Below are 19,293 nucleotides of genomic sequence, written 5' to 3'. Positions count from 1 at the left end.
TGTTTGCCTGCAAAGCCAAAGGACCTAGGTTCGATTTCCCCAGGACCCACGTAAGCCAGATGCACAAGGTGGCACATGCGTCTGGAGTTTATTTGCAGTGGCTAGATGCCCTGGTGTGCCCATTCTCTATCTGTCTCTCTGTCTCTGCTTCTCTCTGCCGCTCAAATAAATAAATAAAATATTTTTTATTAAAAAGAATTCTTTTTTTTAAAAATTTTTTTTTGAGGTAGGGTCTCACTCTGGTCCAGGCTGACCTGGAATTAACTCTGTAGTCTCAGGGTGGCCTTGAACTCACGGAGATCCTCCTACCTCTGCCTCCCAAGTGCTGGGATTAAAGGCGTGCGCCACCACGCCCGGCTAAAAAAGAGAATTCTTAAGGGAAACACTTGAGGATGTTGGAATGGCAAGGACGTGTGGACCTTGCTTCTGGTGACCACAGCATGGGAACAAACACTGTTTCATTGTTTCCATTCCTTCTTCAAACCAAGCAAAATTTCTAAGGTCACATACCCTTCCTCTTTCTAAACATTGTTATCTCAGGCCTACACCAGAAAACTGTGAAAACAGTATGCTTTGGAACTCTTCTATTCTTGTCTTTTTCTTTGTTTATTTTTTAAGGTAGTGTCTCACGCTAGACCTGGAATTCAGTGTGTAGTCTTAGGGTGGCCTTGAACTCATGGAGACCCTCCTCCCTCTGCCTCCTCAGTGCTGGGATTAAAGGTGTGTGCCCACCACACCAGGCTAAGTGCAACCTGTTTGGAATGTACTGACAGACCTTCTACCAACCCAATGGCTGAGGACGTCATCAGATAGCATCTGATGCCTATGGGGAGAGTCTGTGGTCCCCCAGCCCCTCACCTTCGCTATTACACACCTACCTGGTGCTCAGCCAATGTATTTGAACAGTGCCTTGGTTTGTGACTTCCTTTTGTTCTGTAACTAGAAAACCTTCATGAAATTATTAGCACATTGGAACACGGGGGTTTGGGGTGACCTACATGTGTGTTCCTGTGCCACAGACACACAGTATTTGGCTCCGGAATAAAGTCTTTACCTCCTGAGGTGAGAGCCTTGTCTTTGTCCGTGGACAGTATCTTCATACCTGTCCTGATGGCTAAACACTGTGCAGCCAGTCCCCGAGCTGCAAATAAATCCCCAGGGGACAGGATCTGGCCTTTTGTCAGGAAAATGGTTCTGTGATGTAAATGAATGTCTCCGGGGGTGTCCTTTGCCTTGGAGAGTGGCATTCCTGGCCTCTGGGGTGGCTTCCTTGGCTAAAGTAATTAATTAATAAATAAATAAAAGGAGGTGCTGGGCCGTGCCTGCTGTGGGTCAGTTGTGGCGGTGTGGCTCAGTGATGGGGACAAGGGCCCCCTTTTCCCACCGCAGCCCGCGGGGGGGGGACCGGACGGCTGGGGGGGGCTCCTCCTTAAGGGAGGCCGGGTCACCTGCTGTTGATCGCGGTCCCCGCGTCCCTGCAGCCTCGCCATGGCCGGCGCGCCCGGGCTCGCCAGGTACCCCTCCACCCGGACCCCGGCAGAGCGGCAGGAATCGGGGAGGGGTCCCCAAGTCCCCAGCAAAGGCCTGTCCGCGCTGTCCACCCCGCAACATCCTGGATCCGATTCCCCCATCCCTCCCCATCCGAAACCCTAAGACCCGCGCCTTGGCGAGGTGCCCCCACCCCTCTGCGGCCGCGGGTCGCCACCACCGGGGACGCAGGGGTCGCCGTGGGGGGATGCCTTGCCCGACAAGGTGGGAGAGCAATCTCTGGGCTCCACAAGGCACAGCCATCCCCCCCCCCCCCAACCTCCCTCAAATATGCCCAAGGCCAGCCTCTCTGCCTGCTTGGAACCCTTTTCTTCCCTCTTTCCAGGGTTATTCAGCAAATCAGGCGCGCGCTCTCTCTCTCTCCCTCCACCCCCATCCCTGCGCTTTTCCCGCAGGAGCTGCGTCTTCTCTATTTTTAAGCGGTCTCCCCTTCCTCCCCCCGCACACCGTACAAGGTTTTTGTTCCTAAGATGTTGGGTGGTTTGGGGGTCCCGGAGCGTGCGGGGACCCTGTGCGCACAGACAGTGGTTCGCGCCGCCGCGCGCCCGCCCGCGCGTCCTTTGTGCGCCCGCGCGCGTGATTGACGGCACCACGAGGCACTGCGCGCCCCGGAGATTTTTTTTTTTTCTATAAATGGCTTAAAACCCTCGTCTAGACGATTTACTCGGACATGAGGGAGACAATTGCCTTCTTGTTCCTCTGATCCCTGGCTCCTGGGCTGACCTGGAATTTTTTTTTTTTTTTCCCTCAAGATTCCTCCCTAAGCTAACAGAGTCTAAAGACAAAAAATAAATAAATAAAAAAATAAAACCCAGCCTGGATCTGCGGCAGTGTGGCGAAGAGAAGAGAAGAGCTGGCGCTTGCTGGGACTGGTCCCATCCCCCGGTGTTAGATTGTCCCTTTTTCCTGCTTCTGTCTGTTGGGATGGTGAGTGGTTAGATGGAGATGCTAGCCTCAGTGCCCCCCACCTCCCTAACCTGCCTTTACTTAAGGGAGGTTTAATTTTAATTTTTTTTTTCTTTTTCTTTTTTTCTTTTCCTTGAAGGATTGCAGGAATGGATGCTCAGCCGCCGAAGCAGGCTCGCAGGAGCTGGCGGAGACTTTCAAGGTAAGTTGGTGGTGGGCTGGAGGTCGTGACATGGAGCCCCAGCGCGTCCACACGGATCAGTGGGGGGCTGGGGGGAGGTGGGGGAGGTGGGCATTTCACAGTTAGGCTTGTTTTGATGCATTTTAAAATGATAGTGTCTGAGAGGGTCCCTTGGAGAGAGCTGCCCACCTTCAGGAGTAGCAAAAATTCCCCACGGCAGTTTCATTGCTTATTTTATCTTTTAACCTCGTGGATCGTGTATGCACGCTTTTATTGAAAGGACAATCGGTGCATAGAAACGTGGGCGTTATCTACTGCTTGCATGGTCAGCATAACCTCCTCCAGTTCTTGCCGATGTTCATTGTGACTTTTCTGCTCGGCAGCGCGCCGGAACATCTTGTAGTCACAAGAATAATGCGTTTCTTTTGCATCTGACTCTACGTGGCTCGTTTAGGATCTGTTCATCACGTGCTTCAGAGGGGCGCGGTGGGGAGGGCCTGAGGTCTGAATCTTGTAAAGGACTTGCAGCCTCAGAGGTCAGGTCAGGTGGAGGGAGGGGGGCTGCTGGTCCTGGTCGGTTCTTGTCTCCCACCCCTCCCCAGGCTTGGAACTTTCTGCTGCCCTGTCCCTCATCCCATTGCTCTCCATTGTCACCCTCAGTACGGAGTGTCCTCATGACCTCACATACCGGCCGAGTTCAGGGAGGGACTGAAGCTTGACTCATTGTGCGCGTGCACGCACACACACCCCACCCTTAGAGAGCCGAGAAGTGTGCTAGCCATCAAAAGATAATTGCAAGATAAGGTCTCTGCTCCCAAGCATCTTGTTTAAAACCAAAAGAAGGATGCTGGGAGCGTTCTCAAATGTCTGTGATCGTGCCTGCACAACAGCTGATGGCTTCTAAGGATTTGCTGTGCTCTGCGGCTGTACAAAGACCATGTTCCCGTGCGTCTGAGGGCTTGACCATACTGAGGTGGGGGGTTCTTAAAAGAATGGGATAGGTGGGCTGGGGAGATGGGCTCAGTGGCTAAACGGGCTTGTCACACAAACAAGGGTTCATGAGTTCGGATCCCCAGAACCAAGGATAGCCAGATACTGTAGCAAGGGTCTGTCACTCCAGTGTGTGTACTTACGGTGGGAGAAGCTGGAGTCGGGAGAATCCTCCCAAGTTTATAGATCAGTTACTCTGGTGGATACAACAGCAACAAAAGACCCTGTCTCAAACGAGATGGAAAGTGAGGGCCCACATTGGAGGACGAACTCTGACCTCTCTGTGGGAGAGCGCACACGGGCACACATTTGCACACATGCGTGCACACTCAAAGATAAAAAGGGTACTCATATGATAGTCTGCAAGGTTCATTTCATAAGGATTCACTGAGTTCCTTAAAGGAAAGAGGTCACTATCTTGTCCCCCCCCCAAAAAAAAAAGCCTTTATGATTTTATACGAAAGATTCTTTGCTGAGTAAAGAACTCACGATGTAAGCAGTCTATGTGTTCACATAGACTTGTACCCATTGGGTTTAAAAATTTTATTTTTATTTTTATTTTTCGTGGTAGGGTCTCACTGTAGCTCAGGCTGACCTGGAATTCACTACGTAGACTCAGGGTGGCCTTGAACTCACAGTGATCCTTCTACCCCTGCCTCTGCTGGTATTAAGGAGTGTACACACATGCCAAGCCTGGCTTATGGTCCTTGTGCATATGTCATACACGGCACGTATGATGTGAAGTAATATTGATGGTTTGCAGAACTACAGTGGCCTGTTGTGTGGAAGGGTTACCTTTGCTTGCTTTTGTTTCGGTGCTGGGGATTAAACCCAGGGCGTTGCACGAGCTTAGCCAACGAGCTCTCTCTTGGACCACTCTACTAGCCTGGATCTTTGCTTTGGAGAGTTTTGGCTCTTCGCTAATCTACCCATGTATAATCTCTTTCCATCGCCTCAGCTCTCATGGGTTCCGTTCTGTTGCTTTCCCCTCCCACACCGTGATGAAGTCATGTTAAAGCGAGGGTGCGTTTGTAAACCAAGGGGCCCAGCAAGCACCACCCCCCCATCCTTTTTTTTTAATTTTATTTTTTTAATTTATTTATTTTTGAGATCGACAGACACAGAGAGAAAGAGAGATAGTGGGAGAGAGAGAGAATGGGTGCACCAGGGCTTCCAGCCTCTGCAAACGAACTCCAGTCATGTGCGCCCCCTTGTGCATCTGGCTAACGTGGGACTTGGGGAACCGAGCCTCGAACCGGGGTCCTTAGGCTTCACAGGCAAGCGCTTAACCACTAAGCCATCTCTCCAGCCCTTTTTAAATATTTTTATTTATTTATTTGAGAGTGACAGACAGAGTAAGAGGCAGATAGACATAAGGAGAGAGAATGGGCCCACCAGGGCCTCCAGCCACTGCAAACGAATTCCAGATGCGTGCGCCCCCTTGTGCATCTGGCTAACGTGGGTCCTGGGGAGTCGAGCCTTGAACCGGGGTCATTAGGCTTCACAGGCAAGTGCTTAACCGCTAAGCCATCTCTCCAGCCGCCGCCCCCCATCCTTTTATGCCATATACCCTTGGCCTTAAATTCACTACGTAGCCTCCAGCGTCTACCTCCCACTGCTGGGATGACTGGACTCTCCCTTCATACCTTGGTTTCTGCAGCACAGGGCTTGAACTCAGGGCTCGTGTGCATGCTGGCCAAGCATTCTACCAACTGAGCAACATTTCCAGCCCTCTTCTCATTGATTTATCGCATCTCCTAGGGAATCTTGCTGTCCACTATAGGGGTTCTCTTTGACAGCTATGAGCTCTCTCCTTCCAGTTCCTCCTGCTTCAGGGAACTTCGCAGAGTCCAGCACTCCAAATCTGTCATGATGGTCTTCAGCCCTTATGAGATTCTAAAGGAGTGTTCATAAAAACCAGCGTCCATGCCGCCTAAGGCTTTTCTTACCAGAGTTAAGAAGATACTCAGGGACCTAGGGTAGACCAGATGACCCACCGGAGGTAGTGCGGACTTGCTCCAGACAAGTCTGGGTATTTTATTTTGTTTGTTTGTTTTTTGAGGTAGGGTCTCTCTCTGGTCCAGGCTGACCTGGGATTCACTATGGAGTCTCAGGGTGGCCTCAAACTCTTGGCGATCCTCCTACCTCTGCCTCCTGAGTGCTGGGATTAAAGACGTGCGCCACCATGCCCGGCTACAAGTCTGAGTTTTGTGGCCACTGTAGGGAAGGCGGGAAGTGCCGTGGCTGGCAGAGCGGGAGGGCTGGATTTTGGCAAGGAGAGTCCACAGGTGTTCTGACGCTGCTGCGGGCTTGTCACTGCAGAACGGATGGTTGCCTCGCCATGACTGTTGCATCAGGAAGTTGTTTTTAATATGCCCCGTGTTTACCAATATTTCTTGTCATTTCACAGTCAGTCATTGAAACATTCCAAATTCCTCCACTCACATAATGGTTGAAGCATCTTGACTTCGAGGTTATCTGAGAGTGTGGAACATTACTGTACAAACATAATAATTTTTGAACTTTTCAGAAGGGGGAACTATAGAAGAAAAGCATTTGTGGCACACGCCTTTAATCCCAGCACTTAGGAGCCAGAGATAGTAGGATTGCCATGAGTTCAAGGCCACCCTGGAACTGCATTGTGAATTCCAGATCAGCCTGGGCTGGGGTGAGACCCTACCTCAAAAAACAAACTCACGGTGATCCTCCTACCTCTGCCTCCCGAGTGCTGGGATTAAAGGCGTGCGCCACCACGCCCGGCTTGTTTATTCTTATTTATTTGTTTGAGACTGACAGACAGGGAGAGAAAGAGGCAGATAGAGAGAGAATGGGCACGCCAGGGCCTCCAGCCACTGCAAAGGAACTCCAGATGCGTGCACCATCTTGTGCATCTGGCTAACAGGGGTCCTGGGGAATGAGTCCCTTGTTTCTTTTTTTTTTTGTTCTTTGAGATAGTGTTTAACTCTAGCTCAAGCTGACCTGGACTTTACTATGTGGTCTCAGGGTGGCCTCAAACTCGTGGTGATCCTCCTGCCTCTGCCTCCCAAGTGCTGGGATTAAAGGCGTGTGCCACCATGCCCGGCCCTTGTTTCTTTTTTCAAACTTTTGGCCTCAGTCATTTGTATCGCCAGGTTGTTTTGGTATACTTAGGCTAGTTTTCCTGAGCTCAGGGTAAAAATTCTTACTTTTCGTTTCCAGAATTGCAGAAGTTGTCTCAAATGAAGGATTCAGAGTTCGTGATGTAATTCTGAAGGCCACACCGCTGGGTTGTTCTTTGTTAAAACTGGATACAAGGCGATTCTTATGTTGGAACCAGAGGAAGGGGTTCCTATTCCTATCTCTAAGAAATCCTGTCTTGTGAAAAAGATGTAGCTGGTGCCTGGGAATGTAATGATGTACAGTCAGCATTTAGAACTTTAACTGCTGTTAGGTGATCACTGATTTGAGCATAACTACGCCTTATTCTTCTTCTATACCTTGGTTTTGCTATTAACTAATTCTACTGCTTTGGAACCATGCATTGCTATGGGTGATTCTAGCGTAATTCTTCTATTTTTAACTTTTTAAAATATTTATTCATTTACTTTAGAGAGACGGAGAGAGGGAGGCACATAGAGAGAGGGAGAGAGAAAATGGGCATGCCAGGGCCTCCAGCCACTGCAAACGAACACCAGATGCATGCAAAACTTGTGCCTTTTGGCTTATGTGGGTGCTGGGGAATGGAAACACCTTAACTGCTAAGCCATCTCTCCAGACCTTTTTAATTTTTTTATTTATTCATTTACTTGGGAGAGAAAGAGGCATATATAGAGTTTTTTTTTTTAAATCTTTTATATATTTATTCAGTTATTTGAGGGGAGGAGAGAGAATGGGTGCACCATGACCTCTAGGCTCTGTAAATGAACTCCAGATGCATGTGCCACTTTGTGCATCAGGGTTTAGGTGGGTAATAGGCAATTGAACCCGGGTTCTTAGGCTTTGCAGGCAAGTGCCTTAACCACTAAGCCAGAACTTTTGCCATGGTGTTATTCTTTTTATTCCTGCTTTTGACAACGTGGAGTGTTGAACCCAGGGCCTTGTAAACAAGAGGCAAGTGCTCTCCCTCTTTTTTTTTTTTTTTAAGAAGCATAGGCAGGCAGGCAAAAGACCCTGTGTGCTCTTGCAATTTCTTTTATTTATTTATTTTATTTTTATTTATTTATTTGAAAGCGATGGACACACAGAGAGAGAAAGAGGCAGATAGAAAGAGAGAATGGGCATGCCAGGGCTTCCAGCCACTGCAAACGAACTCCAGATGTGTGCGCCCCCCTGTGCGTCTGGCTAATGTGGGTCCTTTGGAAATCGAGCCTCGAACCGGGGTCCTCAGGCTTCACAGGCAAGCTCTTAACCACTAAGCCATCTCTCCAGCCTGCAAGTGCTCTCTTGCTGAATTACAGCCTTAGCCCTGGAGGTATGTTAAGCAATGGTTCAGGACACACGATTACATGTACTGGACCATGGTCAGATAGCTCAGTCTTCACCATGCCTTTGATTCAGTTGTAGCAGTTCATTGCTGCTTCCCCCCCACCCCAAGGTGGGGTCTCACTGTAGCTCAGGCTGACCTGGAATTCACTATGTAGTTAGTCTTAGTGGCCTCAAACTCACAGTGAGCCTTCTACCTCTGCCTCCCACATGCTGGAATTAAAGGCGTGTGCCACCACGCCTAGCAGTTCACTGATTTTTAAAAATATTTTAAATTAAAATATTTTATTTATTTTATTAATTTTTTTGTTCATTTTTATTTATTTAAGAGCGACAGAGAGAGAGAGAGAGAGAGAGAGAGAGAGAGAGAGAGGCAGATATATATATACAGAGAATGGACACATGAGGGCTTCCAGCCGCTGCACAGTGCATGTGGTTAACGTGGGTCCTGGGGAATCGAGCCTTGAACTGGGGTCCTTAGGCTTCACAGGCAAGCGCTTACCTGCTAAGCCATCTCTCCAGCCCTAAAAATATTTTATTTTTTAAAATTTATTTTTGAGAGAGAGTTAAACAGAGGGAGAAGAAGGGAGAGGGGGAAAGAGAGAGAGACAAAGGTTATGTCAGGGCCTCCAGCCACTGCAAACAAATTCCGTATGCATGCCCCACCTTGTGCATCTGGCTTATGTGGGGTCTTGGGGAGTCGAACCTGAGTCCTTTGGCTTTGCAGCAAATGCCTTAATTGCTAAGCCATCTCTCTAGCCCTCATTGTTGTTTTGAGACAGGGTCTCATATATCCAGGGTCGGCCACGAATTTGCTATCCAAGGATGATCTTAAGTTTACCACCTTTTGAGTTCAGAGATTATACGTGGATGCCACTATGCTCAGTTTAGTTTATACAGTGTGGGGGTTGAACCCAGGGCTTTGGCCAAGCCAAGGGAACTACAGCATCTCTCTGGGCCTGGGGTGATGGCTCAGCCTTTCTATATCCCTATCCCAAGTTTTTTTGTTTTTTTTTTCCTTCCTATGTTACTGAGTTGTATCTCCAGCCCTCGGCTGGGGAAGCAAACCAGAGCCTCGGGAAGGCGGGATTGCAAAGCACACAGTATCTCCCTTGCAGATCTCCTCCCCTTGAGCCTGGAAAATCCCCGGGGCTGACGGGCTGTTGGAGGGAATCTGGGGCATTGCTCAGCCTTGAGCTTCAAGGCCTGTGTGCCACCTCTCAGCTGCCTCTGCCTTCCTTCTTCCTGTCTTTTTTAAAAACCCACCTGAAGGAAATAAAAACCGTGGCCTCCGGTGGTATTCCAGGAGTCCCTTCAGGGCAGAGCGATGGGCCTGGCTTCCTTGACCGGCCCAGCTGATGTAAACCACATTCCCGAGACTCAGCCACTTGGGGTGGGGTACAGTCAAGGGTGACCACGGAGATCTGGAATGTGGGTCTGTGAACAAGGGCGGGGCCGCTCGTCTTGACTCATGCCTTGCCTGTCTTTCCCGACTCTGCCAACCGAGGCATCTCTGTGAACCTGTCCCTGCCACTAGATAGCCAGCCGTCTGTCTCCATTCAAGACTGGTCAGACGAAATGAGCCAGAGCGTGGCTTCCACAGCCAGCCCGATATCCTGGGCCAGGGTGGTGCAGACATACATTGAGAATAGTCAAAATGCGCCAAAGCAGAAACGCTCCGCACTAAAGTAGACTCAACGCGCACCCACCGAGGCTAGGGGGTGGAAAGAATGTCAGAGCCACAGGGTGGGAGGGAACTCCCAGGGACGTCGACCCCCCCACAGTGACAGACGGCTGCTCTCTCCACCTGAACCCACAACTCCGTGTGCGTGCCAGCAATCCCTCTGAGGAGGCCCTCAGTGGAGGGGGGCAGGGAGGAGGGCAGTGATGTGATGTGGCCCTACAAAGTCTCTACTTAATAAAAAAATAAAAAGGTGGGGGCTGGAAGGATGGCTTACCTGTTAAGGCACTTGCCTGGAAAGCCAAAGGACCCAGTTTCGATAATTCCAGAAACCCACACCAGCCAGTTGCACAGTGGGGCACATGCGTCTGGAGTTGGTTTGCAGCGACTGGAGGCCCTGGCATGTCAGTTCTCTCACTCTCCCCCTCTGTTTCTCAAATGAGTAAAAATAAAATAATTTTAAGAAATAGACCGATCGGATATCTACCACAAGGCAGGACTTTGCCAAGTGCTCCACAACTACCCTTCCCTTTCTCTGCCTATTTTCCTACATTGCTTTCACTCTTCATAAAATTAATCAGCTTTTTTTTTTTTTTTTTTTTTTTTGAGGTAGGGTCTCACTGTAGCTCAGGCTAACCTGGAATTCACTATGTAGTCTTACGGTGACCTCAAACTCACAGTGATCCTCCTACCTCTGCCTCCCAAGTGCTGGGATTAAAGGTGTGCGCCACCACACCCGGCACTTAATCAACTTTTAAAAAATTAAAAAAAATATTTTCTTTCCTTCCTCCCTCTTTTCCTCTCTCCCTTCCTTCCTTCCTTTCTGAGAGAGAGAGAGAGAGAGAATGGGTACGCCAGGGCCTCCAGCCACCGCAAACAAACTCCAGACACATGGGCCACCATGTGCATCTGGCTTATGTGGATTCTGGGGAATCGAACCTGGGTCCTTAGGCTCCTCTAAAGCCGTCTCTCCTGCCCCTATTAATCAACTCTTGATAGCTACTTTTCTTACTATTTCCTTATTGTCAGGAATAGAATAAGGGCCTACCTGATCCTTCTCATTGACCAAGAAGCTTAGGTAAGGAGTAGTTCAAAAGGCCCTAGATGGAAGAGTAATCTATGCCAACCATGGGTGTCTGTCCCCGTGATGTGAGCCTCTTTAGGGAGGAAGGGCTGGGCCGCAGCAGTGAGGATGTCTCCTGTGCCTGCTCTGGGCTCGCTGAACCACATGCTGCTGTGGCCAATTCTATAAAGTGAGAGGCAGAATTCTAAGATAAATGAGGTGGAGGAAGAACAGAGTTCGAGGAACAAGGGAAAGGGGGACACCTTAAATTTGACGTGAGGCGGGGTCATAGCTCGACGTGTAGCAACATTCTCACGCACATTGGTACTGAGCGGTTACTATAGGGGATGGGGAGGTGCTCAGTGGAAAGCGCTCGCCACACAAAGCTGGAAGACCGGAGTTCAGGTCCCCAGCGAGCAGGTAAAAAAAGCCAGGCCATCAATTCCGGCCCCCGGGAGGTGGTGGTGGGGGGCAGGCGGATCTCTGGAGCAAGCCGGGCAGCATGACCTGGCGCACTGATGAGCTCTGGGTTCAAGCGAGAGAGATCCCGTCGTAGTGAAGAAGGCGCAGAGTGCTAAGGAACGATTCCCAGTGCCAACCTCTGGCTTTCACATCAATGGTGCACACACGTGCAAACACACTCAAAATACAAAGAGAAGTGACAGGAAATGATTTAGCTTCCCCCCCCCCCCCCCAAGGTAGGGTTTCACTTTACTCCAGGCTGACCTGGAACTCACTATGTAGTCTCAAGGTGGCCTCAATCTCACAGTGATCCTTCTTCTGCCTCCCAAGTGCTGTGATTAAAGGCATGCGTCACCATGCCCAGCTTTATTTATTTATTATGAGAGAGAGAGAGAGAGAGAGACAGAGGGAGGGAGAGAGGGAAGAAGAAGGAAGAGGAGGAGGAGGAGGTGATGGAGGAGGAGGAGGAGGATTGAAAGAATGGGCACACCAGGGTCTCTGGCTATTTCAAACAAACTCCAGATGCATGTCCCACTTTGTACAGCTGGCTCACATGGGACCTAAGGAATCGAACCTGGATCCTTAGCCTTCGTAGGCAAGCGCCTTAACCACTGAATCATCTCCCCAGCCCTTTTTTTTTTTGAAAACTTATTTTATTGTTTGGGTTTTTGATGAGTATGACTGTGTTCTACCCAAACCTGAATGCTTGCCCGGCGCGTATGTGTCTCTCAACCCCATCCCCAGAACTGAGCAAAGATTGAAGGAGATGAGAGAGAGAGAGAGAGAGAGAGAGAGAGAGAGAGAGGGAGGGAGGGAGGAGTACAGCTGTGGGCCCAGATACCCAGGACTCACAAGGCCGAGGCAGGGGGATTGCCAGAACTAAAAAGACATTCCTCATAACCTATTACCATCTTTAAGATGTCCCTGGTTTTCCCGCCCTTCAGAAAGCTTTCAGGGGGGCTGGAGAGATGGCTTAGCGGTTAAGCGCTTGCCTGTGAAGCCTAAGGACCCCGGTTCGAGGCTCGGTTCCCCAGGTCCCACGTTAGCCAGATGCACAAGGGGGCGCACGCGTCTGGAGTTGGTTTGCAGAGGCTGGAAGCCCTGGCGTGCCCATTCTCTCTCTCTCTCCCTCTATCTGTCTTTCTCTCTCTGTCTGTCGCTCTCAAATAAATAAATAAATAAAAATTAAAAAAAAAAAAAAAAGCTTTCAGGGGCTGAGGACACTGTTATGCCCAGTGACCACCAAGGAGAACCAAATACGCATGCAAAGGCAAAGAGCTCAGGGTTTTCATAGGGATTTGAACAAAGAAGTAGGGGGCGGCTCCATGATTGGTTGGTTTAAACAGTAACTGTACTTGTACTCTTTTGATTGGCTGGGGCAGAGGGTCAAGTCTTGGGCATGCCTGGACACGTCTAGGGGCTGACCCGGGTCCTCTGCCTAAGCGGGAATTTGGAACTTAGGCCTGGCCGGTGTCATGGCTCCAGTCTGGTCCCCAAGTCTCTCAGGCATGTCAGTTCGTAGAGTGCTTGCTTCGCCCCGCGGTTCCATTCTCAGCACCACCTGAGTGGGGTGTGGCAGCTGTAAGGTTCAGGTGTGATCAAGACCACGGAGACCACTCTGAGGCAAAGACGGAAGCTCTTATTCGGGAAAAGCATGAGCCAAGCGGTGGACTTTGAGATTCCAGGTCGTGTGGTGTATGGAGCTCTTCAGTTGGGGGAAGGTGAGGAAGGGAAGGCATGCCTTTGTTTTTTACATTAGCCATAGGGTGTGAGACCAGAAGTGGCCAGGTGGGAGATTAGGGGGCGCAGGAAACCTAGACCTGGGGTGTTGTCAGGCAAGGAACGGATGATGGCCGGGGGTTCCTTGGGGAATGTGGATGACCCACTTTCTGATGTCTCTGTCACCTCCTGCTGTCCTTGGTGACTCCATTTTGTCCTGACCTAACAGTAGCCTGCACCTGTAACCCCACCGCTTGGGGTGCCAAGACGGGATGGATGATCACGCGTTCGAGGCCTGCCCGGACCACATGAGAGCCTGCCTCAGTGTCAAGCGTTCTATCCCACTGGGGTTCAGACAGCGCCCTGCACGGCTGTTCGCAGCTTAGAGGTCAGCGCCGAGGCCGTTCGCTTGTTTGTGCATTTGGTCATTTGTCGTGGTCAAGCTGGCTTTGTGGCAAGTGCCTGAAACGCCGTGTGAAGTTATTTCCTGTTGCCTTTGTTTATGTGACTTGAAATAGTAGAGCTTTTGTTCGCTGGCTCTTCCACCGGGAACACTGTACTTTTTTATCTGAGGGTTCATTCTCTGCCCTCCCCTCTTCAAAGAGGAAAACACTCCTTCACTCTGCTGACCTCTCCTGTGGCCCCTCCGAAGTGTTTGGGGGGGGGGCTCATGCCTAGGACCCTCTGGAGGAGTTGGGGCCCAGCCACCACGGAGCAGGGGTCAGTGGTCCAGTGCCTGATGACGCTCACCAGTTAGTGGGCAGCGCTGTTCTCAGCCTGGAAGGAAGACACCTTCCTTTTCGGAATGGTCAGCCTGAGACCTGTGACTGGAAGGAAGAGGGAATGGTCTCCTTGCTGCATCATTTCAGTCCATCTGCTATGTGGCCCCATGCCTGAAATTTTGTTTCTGCTATTCTGTTAGGCCATGTTGATTACAGGGTTTTATTGATTTATTTATTTTTTGTTTGTTTTAATTTTTTTTTTTGGTTTTTCGAGGTAGGATCTCACTCTAGCCCAGGTTGACCTGGAATTCACTAGGGAGTCTCAGGGTGGCCTCGAACTCATGAGATCCTCCTACCTCTGTCTCCCAAGTGCTTGGGATTAAAGGCATGTGCCACCACGCCTGGCTTGTTTGTTTTAAATTTTAAAAAATATTTACTTATTAGAGAGAAAGAGAGAGAGACAGAGAGAGCAAGAGAGACAGATAGAAAGAGAATGGGCGTGTCAGGGCCTCTAGCCACTGCAAACGAACTCCACGTGCATGCGCCCCCTTGTGCATCTGGCTTATGTGGGTCCTGGGGAATCCTTAGGCTTTGCGGGCAAACGCCTTAACTGCCAAGCCATCTCACCAGCCCTGTTTTAATTTTCAGTAGACATTATCTATTTATTTGAGAGGGAGAGAAAGAAGCAGATAGAGAGACAGTGGTTACACCAGGGCCTCCAGCCACTGCAGACGAACTCCAAATGCATGCAACGCCTTGCGCACCTGGCTTTACGTGGGCACTGGGGAATTGAACCTGGGTCCTCAGGCTTTGCAGGCAAGCATGTTAACTACGAAGCCATCTCTCCAGCCCTGTTTCACTTTTTAATTAGCTCATTAATTTACATGTGTGTCTGTATGCACATGCGCTTGTGAGAGACTGTGTGTATGTGTGTTAAACACATGTGGAGGTCAGAGGACAGCCTCAAGGTGTCCATCCGCTCCCCGCATCTTCCAGACAGGTTCTATTTTGTTGTGCCACTCTGTGCCCCGGGCCGGCTGGCCTGCGAGCTTCCAGATTATCTGGCTTCAGCTCTCACAGACGTGTGTGCCACTTTGTGCGCCTGGCACCCAGGTCGTTAGACTTGCAAGCAAGTGCTTTAACCATTGGGCCATCTCCTCAGCCCCTGTTGGTTTTTGGAATTGAGTCATGCTATGTGGCCTCGGATGGTGTGCAGCCCATATGTAGTTCAGGCTGCCCTCAACCTTGTAATAATCCTCCTGCCTCCCCACTGCTGGGCAGCCGACATGCCACTGCAGAGATTCCGAACCAGGACTGAATTCTGAGCAGAGGCACAGGCGGGTTGCTTCTCAAGGGTCCAGTTTCTATACTCGTTGCCAGCCTGGGACAGTCAAGGGGTGTTCCACTTTCTGTCGTCTGGCCAGTGTGTGTATGTATGAAAGGCCCAAGAATTCAGAAGCCCAGAAATACTGTCACGCTCCAAAGGGAGCTTAAGCGGGCCCCTGCATACCTCAAACTCCAGGCTTTACTCTCTGTTGAAAGCAAGTAAAGAGTCCCTCTTCTCGTTATATCAGAGCCCGCTCCTAATATAAAACTAGGTAAACAGGGCATGAGATAGCCCTCAAGGATGGGAAATGAGTAATAAAGTGAACCACTTATTTGGTTTCTGTAAATAGCCTGCACCATAAGCCTTGATAGCCCACACTGTAAGCCTTAGTAGCCCGCACCATAAGCTGTAGCAGCCTGCCTCAGACCACCAAGGTCATAGGAGACTGATACCATACTCTGCTACCCCCACCTAAGGACCTGCGCAAATGCTGACCTCCAAGGTCATAGGAGACTGGTACCACACTCTGCTACCCCCACCCAAGGACCTGCGCAAATGCTGACCTCCAAGGTCATAGGAGACTGATTGGTCCACGAGGGGCTTGAACAATTAAACTAATTGGCTCAGAAACTATGGGGTGGCACAAACTGACTGGCTCGCACCCCGAGGGCTCCTGATGTTAAAAAAATGATTGGTCTAATGCACAGGCTTTGTTAGAAAGCCTATAAAAACTGTCCCGTTCCTGCATTCGGGGCTCTGCAGTCCTCTACCCCTGTGCGGTGTACGACTGTGGGCCCCAGCGCGCTTGGAATAAAATCCTCTTGCAGTTTGCATCAAGACCGCTTCTCGTGAGTGATTTGGGGTGTCGCCATATCCGGGCAGAGCGTGGGGTCTCCCTTCCTGGGGTTCCTTCATGTTCAGTTAATGTTTTTCTTTCTCGGCGCTGGCTTGTCTCCCCTTAGGCTGAAGATCTCGTCATCACACCAGCCACCGTTTTAAAGGAGAAGCCGGACCCCGATTCGCTGGTGTTTGGAACTGTGTTCACGGATCACATGCTGGAGGTGCAGTGGTCGGCCGAGTCTGGCTGGGAGAAACCTCACATCAAGCCCTTCGAGACCCTCTCCTTGCACCCCGCGGCCTCGGCTCTGCACTATGCGGTGCAGGTGAGTGCCCGGGAGCTGCTGGCGGTGACAAGCAAGGCTTCCCGAGGGCATCCTGCTAGCTTCACTTTGGGCACTACATACAGCCTTGTATCTACTAGAGATGGTCATGGACGTCTTTATGAGTTTTCCCCTAGAACTAACTGGATTGAGGATCAGTGTAAGAATGAGTAAATTGTCAGATTATCTTGCATTTTCTCTGACAAGGAATCACTTAGAGCAGAAAGAAAGGACAGTTAGGAAGGTGGCGCACGCCTTTAACCCCAGCACTCGGGAGGCAGAGGTAGGAGGGTCGCCGTGAGCTCGAGGCCACCCTGAGACTATCCGTAGTGAATTTCAGGTCAGCCTGGGCTAGAGTGAGACCTTACCTCGAAAAATCAAAATCAGAACACAAACCAAACGAAACCAAAACCGAAAGCTCCTTACTAAACCAAGTGAGGTGCCTGCAATGCTAGCATTCCGGCCATGGAGAAGACCTTGGACAAAAACCAAAGCCCATCCTATTGATGCTTTATTAAGTCCCCCTCTCTTCTCAGATCTAGTGATTGAGAAAGATCATTGTGTATCATATTATAATTAGATGGACATGCTAACTGCAAATTTTTATGAGCTGGCTTTATGGGGTTACTGGGAAATAAAACCCTGGCCATCTGGCTTTGTAAAGAAGAACCTTTAACTCTTGAGCCATCTCCCTAGCCCGTGCTAGCACTTTTTTAAAAAACTACTTTTATTGATAAATTCCATAAGTGTAAATAATATCCCATGGTAATTTCCTCCCTCTCCCATTTTCCCCTTTGAAACTCCGCTCTCTATCATATCCCCTCCCCCTCTCAATCAGTCTCTCTTTTATTTTGATGTCATGATATTTTACCTCCTTTTATGATGGTCTTGTGTGGGTAGTGTCAGGCACTGTGAGGTCATGGCTATCCAGGCCATTTTGTGTCTGGAGGAGCGCATTGAAAGGAGTCCTGCCCTTCCTTTGGCTCTTAATTCTTTCCGCCCCCTCTTCCACAATGGACCCTGAGCTCTGAAAGGCGTGATAGAGTGTATTTCAGTGCTGAGCACTCCTCTGTCACTTCTCAGCACCATGGTGCCTTCTGAAAAGAAAACCTTCTCTAACCAAAAGCGGGAGCAGCATTAATGTAAGAGAAGTGCCTCCTGGGCAGGTGGTGAGCGTGGTATATACTTTTAGCCAGACAGCAGCAGACGTCACACTCCTCCATGCTAGCGCTTGTTCCTGAGACAGAGGAGGTGCGATCTGGTAACGTTCTCGTAAGTACAGAAGCAGGAGCTTGGAGCTCACAGGCCCCGCTGGTGCACAGGGAGAGCTCGGGCGGGCGTGTGTCCGCTCAGCGTGTTTCTCCTCCGGGCGGCCACGCAGCGCACGGGTGGCTAAGCCTGGGTAGAGTTGTGAACGCCACTTGTCGCTGCTGTGTGTATCCACAAAATGTTGGATTCAATACTCTTGATTTTTAAGGAAAAAAATTGGGGGCAGGGTTTTCGTTATCCCAGACTGGCTTTGAACCCTATATGTAGCTGAGGCTGACCTTGGACTCACAGTTCTTCTGCCTCCATCTCCTAAGGGCTGGTATCACAGGTGCTGCGTTCCCACATGCCCCCTTTTTTCTTTTTATCCCTAGGTGTGGTGGCACGTGCCTTTATGGGGGGGGGGGCGAGATTTAGTTTTTATTTATTTATTTGAAAGAAAGAGGGCAGAGAGAAAGAGAGAGAGAGAGAGAGAATGGGCACGCCAGTGCCTCTAGCACTGCAAATGAACTCCAGAGGGATGCACCCCCTTGTGCATCTGGCTAACACAGGTCCTGGGGAATCGAACCGGGATCATTTGGCTTTGTAGGCAAGCGCCTTAACCACTAAGCCATCCCTCCAGCCTGATTTAGTTTGCTTTATGTACCGCCACCAAACCAATGTGTTGCAAGGGATGGACCAGGTAGCAAAAACTGATTGTCTTCTGTTAGTGTAAGCCTTAAATACTTCTGAAATAGGTTAAGACTTATCACTAACTCTTTTGGCAAATGGGGTGATTTTTCATAAATATTTTTTTTCTTTATTTGAGAATGACAGACAGAGAGAGAAAGAGGCAGAGAGAGAGAGAGAGAGGGAGAATGGGCATGCCAGGGCTTCTAGCCACCGCAAACAAAGTCCAGATGCATGTGCCCCCTTGTGCATCTGCCTAACGTGGGCCCTGGGGAATCGAACCTTGAACTGGGGTCCTTAGACTTCATAGGCAAGTGCTGAACCCCTAAACCATCTCACCAGCCCTCATAAATATTTTAACATGTACTGCTTAATGATTAACAATAAATAAGTTAAAAAGCTCACACATATTCCTTATGTGATAATATTGGTATAATAATTGTATAAATACATGCTCATTGAAGCTTCTTTTTAAAAATTTATTTATTTATTTGAGAGTGAGAGAGGGAAAGAGGCAGAGAAAAAGAGAGAGAGCGAGAGAGAGAAGGAATGGGCACATCAGGGCTCCTAGCCACTGCAAATGAACTCCATATGCATGTGCCACTTGGTGCATCTGGCTTACGTGGGTCCTGGGGAATAGAACAGAGGTCCTTTGTCTTTGCAGGCAAATGCCTTAGCCACTAAGTCATCTTTCCAGCCCAACTTCTCTTTTTTTTTCAAAAATTATTTTTGCTAGCTGGGTGTGGTTGCTCACTCCTTTAATCCCAGTACTTGGGAGGCAGAGCTAGGAGGATCACCGAGAGTTTGAATCCAATCTGAGACTGCATAGACAATTCCAGGTAAGCCTGAATTAGAGTGAGACCCTACCTCAAAAACTCCACGTCCCCCCAAAAATAATATATATATATATTTTGCTGTTCCTCCCCCTCCCAAGGCAAAGTCTTACTTTAGCCCAGACTGGCCTGGAACTCACTGTAGCTCCAGGCTGGTCTCAAATTCATAACAATCCTCCTCCCTCAGCTTCCTTCGTGCTGGAATTAAAGGGATGCACCACCATACCTGTCCAAGCTTCTTAATTTTTATAGTTCTGAGTCCAAAAAATCTGAGAATTGGTACTTAAGGGTATATCTGAGAAGCA

At 49.6% G+C, this 19,293-nt stretch overlaps 1 protein-coding gene across 3 annotated transcripts in view; it reads left to right on the top strand.

Moving 5' to 3' along the window:
- The window catches only part of Bcat1 (branched chain amino acid transaminase 1), an 87,736-nt gene that overhangs the window by 22,773 nt on the left and 45,670 nt on the right, over positions 1 to 19,293 (top strand). Inside the window, exons 1-4 of one of the 3 annotated variants that reach the window (XM_045139479.1) lie at positions 2,217 to 2,475; positions 2,594 to 2,656; positions 13,241 to 13,399; positions 16,023 to 16,223. In XM_045139479.1, the coding sequence (XP_044995414.1) occupies positions 16,113 to 16,223 (111 nt within the window). In that variant the 5' untranslated portion in view covers positions 2,217 to 2,475; positions 2,594 to 2,656; positions 13,241 to 13,399; positions 16,023 to 16,112. Of the gene's footprint in view, positions 1 to 2,216; positions 2,476 to 2,593; positions 2,657 to 13,240; positions 13,400 to 16,022; positions 16,224 to 19,293 lie in introns of those variants that run through there. The other 2 variants (XM_045139478.1, XM_045139477.1) reach the window with 2 other exon arrangements.

The sequence above is a fragment of the Jaculus jaculus genome, chromosome 22 (genome assembly GCF_020740685.1).
Source record: "Jaculus jaculus isolate mJacJac1 chromosome 22, mJacJac1.mat.Y.cur, whole genome shotgun sequence".
NCBI lineage: Eukaryota > Metazoa > Chordata > Mammalia > Rodentia > Dipodidae > Jaculus > Jaculus jaculus.
Note: the sequence above shows the minus strand (reverse complement) of the source record. Positions and strands in the feature narration are given on the sequence as shown.